A 9,862-nucleotide genomic window follows, 5' to 3' on the forward strand; every position below is an offset into this window, starting at 1 on the left:
TCAAATCTTATGCTTAGAGCTATATTTAAGCTAAACATATATGTAACTTATTTTTGTTTAAATTTGCAGCAAATTACAACTCGGTTGGAATATTACCACGAGACAGGCAATGATTTTGAGCATGAGGAATGTTATGAAATCTTCAAATCAAATCTTGTGCACTATAATCCCGACGAATGATTAAATTAGAATGTTGTAACTTTCCTATAATTATTGTTCGAAAGATGTTGATCAATACTTGATCAGTATTTTTGGACGAATTGTTTTATGTAAATGTATTATCTCTTTTTTATGTAATCATCATCAAGTTTTAATTACGGTTAGTTGTTTCAAAAACGTTTAAATTTAATTCAATTCAACGGAAATAAACTTAAAATCCAAAAGTTACATAATAATACGGATAATTGTAATAATAAGAAATATTAAAAGATAGTTATACTACTAAAACTATTAATCACTAAATAGGAGAGATAATAAAGTGTTCAACTATTCCGCCTTTGAGTTAAGATTGGTTTCTTCTATTCCGAACTATATCCGCCCTACGAAGTTCGAAGTACTCCTTTTATACAGGATCCAATTTTTGAAGATCCATCATAATGATGCAAAATTCTTCGTCTTCAACTTCCTTGGTTTTTTTGCCGCATGTTCGGCTTGTTTTGCTGCAAACTCTGCTGCTCTTTGTTCCATTTTGAATCTTGATCGTGCTTGGTAATGAGTATTGAAATTTTGTTATTCTTTAATAATTATTCCCATCAATTCCTCTTGGACAATGGATTTCTCTCTCCCAGTTTTCTTCAATCGTTTTGCTGCTTTTTTCCCCATCTTACGGAGATATGTGTTCTCTATGTCTCCCCTATCTGTGTCGTTACCGGACTCGGCTTGAGTTGTTGTTTGTTGTCCTTCCTCATCTTCCTCGTTATTCTCACAACTGTCCAAATCGTGCATCGTATCGAATACAAAAGTCGATCGCCGATTATATTTTATATTTTCTAAGACAATTGGGTAGCACTCTGCGTGCTTAAATTTTTGTCCGTTATTGCATTCCTTGAACCGCATGTTTACTTCTTCAAGCTGTTAATGTTTTTAAAAACAGTTAAGTTAATGGGCGTTTAAATATTAGAAAATAATTGTTCAAAAAATAAAAAATACTTACCTTCTTTTCAGGACCCCATCCAGTATGATATTCACCATCCACTTCTGCCTCTTTCGCCGAAAACAACGCCACATCTTTACTTATTCCCTGATATCGTTTTTGCCAGGAACTCCAAGACCGCTCTGGTTTATTAGGTAAATGAAGTTCAATATCATCCTTGATACGAGTCCACAACGCCGCCTCTGATTGATCAGTTCCAACACCAGGATCTTGAGATATTGATAAATGAATTTTACACATCGTTACATCTTCGATTGTCGTAAAATTTGGACCTCGTGCTATTCGTGGTGCCATTGTAAGCGATTCGGTGAAAATTTCCTAATAAATGATTTGAAAGACGAAATAATACTTCTTCTGCTGCTGGTGATAGATAGTATGAATGAGTAATGTTTGGAGAAATATTAGAGGAATTCAAGTGTATATATAGGTGTACGAAAGAAACCTAATTTCTGACGTTCCAAAATATCTTTCAAACTTTCCAACGTTCGAAAATGTCCAATGTTCCGTTTTCTCCAACGTTCGAAAATTACCAACGGTATAAACATTTTTATCGACTATTTTCATCCGTTCAAACATGGTAACATACGGGGTATAAGGTATAATGTCCGCTCGGTGTGGGGCGTGAGCTTTATGCACACCTGAGTGGGGCGGCCATAAAATGCACGCCTGAATGGGGCGAAAATTATACTCACGCCTGTCATCAGGCGGACATTATACTCACGCCTGATGGGACGTACATTATAGCTTTACTTCACTGGGGCGTACGTTATATAAACACCTGACCATGGGACGGGAAATATACAACCGCTTCATCTGAAGCGTGCATTATATAAACGCCTGTTAACGGGCGAAGTTTATAACTTCGCTCGACCAAATTTGGTTTTGGTCCGTAGTCCAAACCAAATATAGTCTGAAGTTTACTCTATTCGACTGCGTCACGTGTCTGGACCAAAAATTTGGGTTTAATCGTCCATTGCAGTTGCTCTAAGCACCAATCATGGATGATTGTGAATAATTGGAGGAAGAAAGGGATCAATTATTATTGGTACAATCAGTAATATGACGAAGAAAGGCATCAAAATCAACTGTATTATTATTGTTATTATCGATAGGATCCGTTGAAACATCGACAATGTACATGCCATTTCGCGTCATTTCTGTCCTTGTTCTTTTTACTCGATTCTTCTTAATATTTGGTTTGACTGAGATTCTTATAGAAAAGAATAGTGACATAATATTGAACAGTAAACCAAGAAATTTCTTCTACAAATACCAGAATTTTCAGTCAAGTACTACTACGAATAGTGACTGAATCAAATAATTCTCCCAAAATTCATGTTTCTGTGTGTACAAGAAACTCAAAGGAGTATCTGAGAGATACAATATGCTGAGGTAAAACAAAAGAAAAAGGAAAAAAGAGTTAAAACTCCAATAACTAGGTATGCCTTACATAAAATAGATGATGTTCTCTCAGAAATCAAATTCTCCATTAGCCTGCAATGTTCAATAACAAAACGAAATCAGAACTTCTGTTTCAAAAATGTATCAAGTAAACTTCAGAAGAATCTTGTCAAGTCGAGTTGATTGAAAGGGCAGAAACTGCATCGTTAAACGCATCGCATTTCCTAATAGCAAAAACCGTAAGAAATCCCGTGGATCAGATCCAACGGTCAGAGGGCAGCGATTCTAGCACTTAGGTAGGTAGCGGGCAGGATTAAAAGAATGGGACCCTTTCCCCTCCTCACACGGAATCTTCCCGGGATTTTCTCCCGGGATACTAATCATTTTCGATTTCCACGGCCTTGGCCTTGCTTATTACAAAACTACCCAAATAACCCACAAGTTGTTTGGACTCATTTGCTGTTCGTTTAGGGTCATTCACAAAGTTTTTCATACGACACCTAAAACGTTTGACGTTTCTCCCCTTTAAAAGCATCAAGTTATGATCAGACAAGACATGAAACGAACTACGTATAGAGCAGTTGAAGGGGGAAGTAAATACACCTTTGTAAACAAGATATCTCTGTCGTTCAAATGCACTATGCCATCCTTGAGAATACATTTCCATTTGCTCTTGGTTCTACTTACCTGTAAGAAATTACAGTACAATTTCTAAGCTTATTAACTAAAACTTGAAAAGCTAAAAGCTACATGTAATTCTAACATGACGACATTACATTTCCTGGCTCATCCAATGACGGATTACAAAAATCAGTTTACCTTTTCAAACTGAGCCAATACCAAATGACTTATGCTAGGCTCTTCATCTTCCTGGTCCAGATCATCCAAGTCGTCATCATCATCTTCATTCAAAGGTGGCTCCTCATCCTCTTCTCCTTCTGGTTTTCCTAGCTTAGGGGTTCCCACATCAGGTGTGTTAACAGGATCTGCAACATGAGAATCTTGCTGGGTTATACTTCTTCTGATTTGAATCCTCATTAAGACCCGTAATGCACCACTTCAGATGGTATCACCACAGAGCGAATTAAAAACCAATAACAACAGATAATAATAAATTAATAGCAGTTTACCATAACTTGATGGCGTATTGTAGTCTTCAACACGTACACCCTATCCACCATATTAATTGGAAATGAAACGATATCATTATTTGAACGCACATATAATTACAAGTCTACTACAACATTAAACTAAAAACTATTCAAAGGTGCTTTTGCTTACATTGTCGTAAACATCATCAAAGCCGTCATGCTGCGGAATGGTTAAAGCACCTTGCCTCCTCTTAATTAACGAAGCAATTGCAACATCAGCATTTTGTCTCTCTTGATGTTTTGAGCTGCCATGAATTTTTTTCAGTGAATTCTCTGTAGCAGGAACCTGCATTACCGAAAGAGTGTGAAACTGTTTTAGTAACTAAAACTGAAAATCTGACACAAAGTTATAGAAGTAGTACTGATTGCATAGACATCACACATTAGCTTAATTAAAAATGAAGAATAGTTCATAATACATAACAGTAATTCACCAAAACATTTCAGTTGAGATTCTCCCCATCATTCTTTTTTCCCAACGGATGCATCATTCTCATAGCCTCTTGTAAAACACCTTTACACTATCACCACAGACGATGACCAGATATGGCAAGAATGTATTTTGTGGCAGATGCTTATTATAGCCTAATTACGACTTGTTACCCAAATATCGACTACTAGCTTGTTATCGTTATCGATATGTTATCCTTTAGAAGAAAACAATTGGCGGTACTTTAAAGAGAGCAAGTCGGTTGACGTTGGCCGAAGTCCAGCTTCGTTTTTCTCATTATTCTGAGGTTTGTGTTCATTAATTTCAGGTACTTTTGCTCGCATTTATTGGTTTTGGAGTTCGATTTTATGATTGGTTGGTTAGTTCTGTTGTTTTCATCCACCTTTTTGAAAGGGCTATTTAAGTATAAGTGAATCTAGGGTTTCTAAATCAGACCTAATTTGAATTTTGGAAAGTTGATGTTTCTGCTTTACATTCTGCTGTTCTGCTGGGTAAAAGAGGTGATGATGATCCATTGATTTCGCTTCATGATGATTTAATTGATGAATCTCTTTCTGAATGGAGATTTAGCCTTATTGGTAGGTTGGATTTTCAGAAAGTGAAATTTGAGGATGCTGGAATGTTGAAGGAACCACAAAAACTTAAGGACAGTTGTCTATTGGTGCCACTGGGTTAAGGATTTTTCGGTATTAAGCTTGATAACGAAGAAGATAAGGATTATGTATGGAATGAAAGAACATGGAAGGTGGGGTATCAAATAGTGTATTTGTGATTGGGAGCCAAACTTTAAACTAGAGAATCAAAGGATTTCTACTGTTTTCATTTGGGTGAGGCTACCTGATCTGAGATTGGAATACTGGGATGAGAAAGTGGTTATAGCTATTGGGAAAGGAGTTAGAAGATCTGTTCAGGTTGATGATGTAACTTTGAAAAAAAAAATTGGTTTCTCTGCTAATATTAATGGAGGTAGACTTTGCAAAACCTATTCCTGATAAGATATGGGTAGAATCAAAATGGAAGGCTTCTACCAACCTGTAGAAATTCCTAAAATCCCAAAATTCTGCAACCATTGTCGTATTTTGGGAGATATGGTATCTGAAATTAGAGCCATAAGAGAAGTCATCTAAAAGAGTACCAGATGTTGAAATGGCTGCTACTGATGTTAACCTGATCAATGTTAGATAGAGAAAAAGAAAGAATAGGATAAAGAGGTTCATGATGATGCTTTAGGAGCAGGTGAATATGCAGAGGATTCATCTTGATGCTGTAGTAGGTAGTAATAGACAGATCTCTAAGGATATTGCTGTTGATAATGGGAGGAATAAGTCTACTACAGTTGAACTTGTGGGAGCAGGACCAAAGTTCCGGGGTGGCTGGTAATGTTGGTTATAAGTTTGGTGTATTTGTTACTTGTTAGTGAAGATGAGAGTTCTGATGACGAGGATATGCTTATACCATCCAATCAAAGGAAGTAAATGATTATGTGATTGTACAAGTGTGTGCAAGACCTATGAATTAGTTCTCAAGGGAACAAGCTTCAGTTTACTTTCGTAATATGTATCTAGTATGAACGAAGGAAAACAGAAACCTACCCTAGATTCACCCACGCTTAAAAGACAAAACTGGCTTCCTCAAATTTTCGAGTCTAGAATATACTGTACTTACGAATCTAGTAAAATTCAACAACGTGATCGCAAGAGAAAGCAAGTAAGGTTTTCATAATTAAATTTCTTTGTTTACTTTGGCGCTATAATGTCACTGACACTGACACTGAACTTATCTTGCAAATACCTTTGGAGTTCACCAAAGATGCATACACAAAATGGCAATAGCAAAAAAGTAAATTAATGTCTGACCTTTTCTTGAAGCAAACAATCTGAAGAAACATCTGCTGACCCATCTTGCTGAGGAATATATCCAGCTGGAGGACAATCAACCTTTGACCTTTTCCCTGGAGGCATGAAGAAATCCTGAACAAGAAGAAAACAGTAACTTCCCCAATGTCTAACACGTTGGATCTAGTTCTTTTACAGCTAATCAGGAAATATAATTGCTACGAAAAAGCTGACATGGCAATCACCTTGATGGGAGGTGGTGCCTGAGATATTCCTCCCTCCTCCCTGACTTCCTCATATGCTGAGAGAGAAAAACGAATATCACTTGAAATGGAAGACAAGTGTGCCATGTGGTTTTGTCTAGTTACATCATTGAGCATATTAAGGGGCTGCTACAAGCTAATCATTATGGAGACAATGGTGGGCAGCAAACTTGAGAGTTTATAATATGATTCCACTGGTGAAAGCAATTACTGTCCACACAAGATAACCATGGTTTAAATGGTTTCGAACCCCCAGACATGTACTTGCATATGAGCAATAATATGAGCAGCAAGGTGTGCTGTTGTGTTAGGTGGAGATTTTAAGCAGGGACTAGGACAATGAAATGCACGATTTATAACTGTAAATGCTCCTGCTCCTACATAGTATTTCTGGCAAATTACGTGTGCTGCAATGATAGTATAACATCATTTCTACCCAGAAACAACTTACCAACATTGACGTCAACACCAAGAGGCCTCTGATTTGACGCCGGAGATTGTTCTTGCTGCAAAAGGAAAAGATAATTCAATAATGAATATGATAGAACTACACACTGTACACTCCCTTACTTTTATCATTCACCTTTGGACGAGAGGGAAGAGGGTTACCGTAATCTATCTGAAGCACAGGCAGACGGAAGGGCTAAAAGCATATACTAATTTCAAAAAATGCTATCTTACAAACATCGAAAGAAGTAGTACCACGTAGGAAGGCTTTCCAGCTACAACGGTTCCTGTATTAGGAGTTGTGACATATTCACTTTGACCTGAAGGGTAGTATTGATATGATCCGGGCTCACCGGGCAAAGGAGTCTGAGCCGGAGTCTCTACTAAAGGTGTCTGGAAAAAAGATACAATCAGAGTAGTTCTGGAGCAGACTGCCATGTATTTCAACAAAATCCTTCCTAGAAAACAGTTTTCAACATTTTAGAGCAAACCAACAATCATACCGGTGGAAAGAGCATGTCCGCAGTTGGAGTTTCATATTCTTCAGTGGCTTCATACGGTACATTCAAATCATGTACAGGGGTTGGAACACCAGGTCCTCTAGGAGCTCTATCAGTTTGACCTTGTATAACCCCGCATTGCAGCATTTTTAACTCCCATAGCTGGTGAGCAAGATTGGTGTATTAGAAGGCATTAAGAATCATAGCCTAATTAAGAAACAATTAATGAACCAACAGGTTTTGAGTTGAAGGTGAAGCGTATCAAGTATATATCAGAATGCAAACATGAACAAGTATATTACTGCAGCTGAACTCAAATATTGACAAATGTACACAGAGAGAAGGGGTTTCTGACGTATTATCACAAAGCATCTGATTCTTGTTCCAAATTGTAAGGAATAGCTAGACTGGTAAACATATATTCTGTATATAGATGAAACCTAAAGAAATCTGAAGTTACTAAGTGACATGACCATCGACGAGTCATTAAAAACACAATGTGCAGGTAACCAAGGCTGCTCCGTGGACATAGAATCAAATTTAAGCAAGAACCAATGAACTTCACAAACAATACAGTCTTAAAAGAATAAGGAACGATCTAAAACACTTTAACCAATAACATCAAGGAGCCCTAAAAAAGGACCCAAGTTAGGTTCAGTTCCTTAAAAACTATCTTTCCTCTTTCCCGTATTATATAATCCTTTATATGGATCGAATAATACAATCCCCTACCAATGATTGGAAAAGGTCAAGCTCAGAATAATATCTTCGAACAAGTTATCATTATATAAGTTGTTTCTTTCTTCCTCTTCACAAACCCATTCAAAATACACATCACACTCTAATTCGCAAATACAGACAGCGCAAACCCCTTTACTAATTACCCATAATAGTGTGAACCCGATGAAATCAAATATTTAAACCCTAATTTGAAAGGAAAAAAAAACAGTTAAAGATTAGGGGAAAATGATTTTGAAAGCAAGAGAAGAAAAGAAGTTACCGCTTGAAGGTCATTGAGAACAGAATCATCAACCCCTTCATTAATAAACTCTTCTCTCAACTTACTAACAACAGCATCAACTACATGAACATAAACTGTGGAAACAGTTGGATTCGACATCTCATGAAATTTCAAGATTCAAGTAATCCCTAGACCCTAATTTGTAAATTGCAGATCCAACGATGTTCTTTTGATTTCACAGTTAGGGTTTCTATAATGCTTGGATATGTTTCTTCCCTTCCGAGTTAGAGCTCGAGTTAGAGCTAGAGAGGAGAGAGAGGAAAAAAAATAAAAGAAGAGAGGAGATTTAAAAAGAATTTTAAAGACAAGATTTCAAAGAGTGTTGTATATAAATAGGTTTGCATTGACAGGAGGGAAAATGATCTCGAACGCTGAATTTAGTAACACACACCTACTGATAAAAAAAAGTGGGGCCTAGTATCTGTCACCGCCTTATGGCAGACTGTAGCTGGGGTGACTCTCCGGAAAACACAAATACAATATCAACAAGCCAAAGAGTCGTACACTCGGTTGGGTAATGCTTTTATCTTTCTAAAAGCATTTTCAAAATTTGTATATGTTAATAATTTTTGAAATTACTGTTTGGTAAAAAAAAACTAAAATACTTTTTAGTACTTGCGAAATCTCTCAACTTTTAAAAGTTGGGGAGGAGGAGTTTTTAAAAACTACAAAAACATAAGTTGTGATCTCATCCAAATTTAATACTTGATTTATCATTCTTATCCCTAGTTTATTTTATAAATGACAAAACTTGCCCTTAAATTAATATACAATCAATTTTTTATTTCTTGTGTTTTATTCTTTAAAAATTATTAATTTTTATTTTCAAATTATTTATATACCAATTCCTTTAATTTTACAAAAACTGCAGCAATACCAAACTAAACCATAAACTGGTATCGATTATTGTATAGATAATAGTAAAGAATGATGGTGTGATTCGGATTTAATTCCGACCATTTAAACTAATTACTTTTTCTTTATTAAGAAATGCTTCAAAGGGAAAGAAGTACTTTTCCCTAATATCGTAGACCCAGACAAACCCATATCCCCTAAATCTTTCGTGTTTAACATGAATCTAAAGCGATTTCGAGCAATTTTGACCATGAAGATTTTATTTTATTGCTATTAGAGTGAAGAAAACATCATTGTAAAATGAAGAAAAAAGCACCAGGCAGAAGTGTGTCAATAGACAAAAAAAAACGAAACAACTAATACACGTCAAAACTATAAATCTTTGGTCAGAAAGGACAAGATCTGAGTAAGTCGATAATGGAAGCTCTAGTGTTTTCTTTTTTCTTGTTTTGAATAGAGTAGGGGGAAAGGGAGAATTGATCTCTAAGTTCACAAATTTGAGTCAATCTTATTCTATTTTTATAAACAACTCTGTAAGAAGACCTAAATACATTTCCATAATTAACACGAAAAAACCGTTGCCTCGTATTAATTCTTCCTTCAAGATACAACCTTCTCTCGCATGAACTGTTTTTTTTTGCTCTTTTACCTTTCCACTAGTCTAAATTACGTACATAAAAAAAATATTGGAAAACTACGAAAAGCCGTACAACCTTAAAATGGAAACAGAAAAACCTCAATTAAAACCATTACTATTTGAAGAAACCGAAAAAGAACTTGGGAAA

At 36.1% G+C, this 9,862-nt stretch overlaps 1 protein-coding gene across 1 annotated transcript; it reads right to left on the reverse strand.

Annotated features, from left to right (window-relative positions):
- Positions 1–2,390: 2,390 nt before the first annotated feature.
- Positions 2,391–8,527, reverse strand: LOC113349949 (transcription initiation factor IIA subunit 1-like). The gene is made up of 11 exons (XM_026593998.1): positions 8,202–8,527; positions 7,205–7,363; positions 6,957–7,094; positions 6,706–6,760; positions 6,237–6,292; positions 6,013–6,126; positions 3,836–3,991; positions 3,685–3,724; positions 3,374–3,540; positions 3,158–3,241; positions 2,391–2,647 (listed from the first exon to the last, which is right to left on the reverse strand). Exons 1-11 carry the CDS (start codon positions 8,319–8,321, stop codon positions 2,624–2,626), a joined length of 1,113 nt encoding a protein of 370 aa, XP_026449783.1. The 5' UTR covers positions 8,322–8,527; the 3' UTR covers positions 2,391–2,623.
- Between the last annotated feature and the right edge of the window lie 1,335 nt (positions 8,528–9,862).

This window comes from Papaver somniferum, chromosome 2, assembly GCF_003573695.1.
Source record: "Papaver somniferum cultivar HN1 chromosome 2, ASM357369v1, whole genome shotgun sequence".
Taxonomy (NCBI): domain Eukaryota; kingdom Viridiplantae; phylum Streptophyta; class Magnoliopsida; order Ranunculales; family Papaveraceae; genus Papaver; species Papaver somniferum.

Excerpts from the sequence above, each read along its gene's own strand:
- LOC113349949 (XM_026593998.1), bottom strand. The coding sequence starts at position 8,321 with ATGTCGAATCCAACTGTTTCCACAGTTTATGTTCATGTAGTTGATGCT. Across the intron at positions 7,364-8,201 it reads TTCTCAATGACCTTCAAGCG|CTATGGGAGTTAAAAATGCT; the intron begins GTAACTTCTTTT and ends CTTGCTCACCAG. Across the intron at positions 2,648-3,157 it reads GAGATATCTTGTTTACAAAG|GCTAATGGAGAATTTGATTT; the intron begins GTGTATTTACTT and ends TGAACATTGCAG.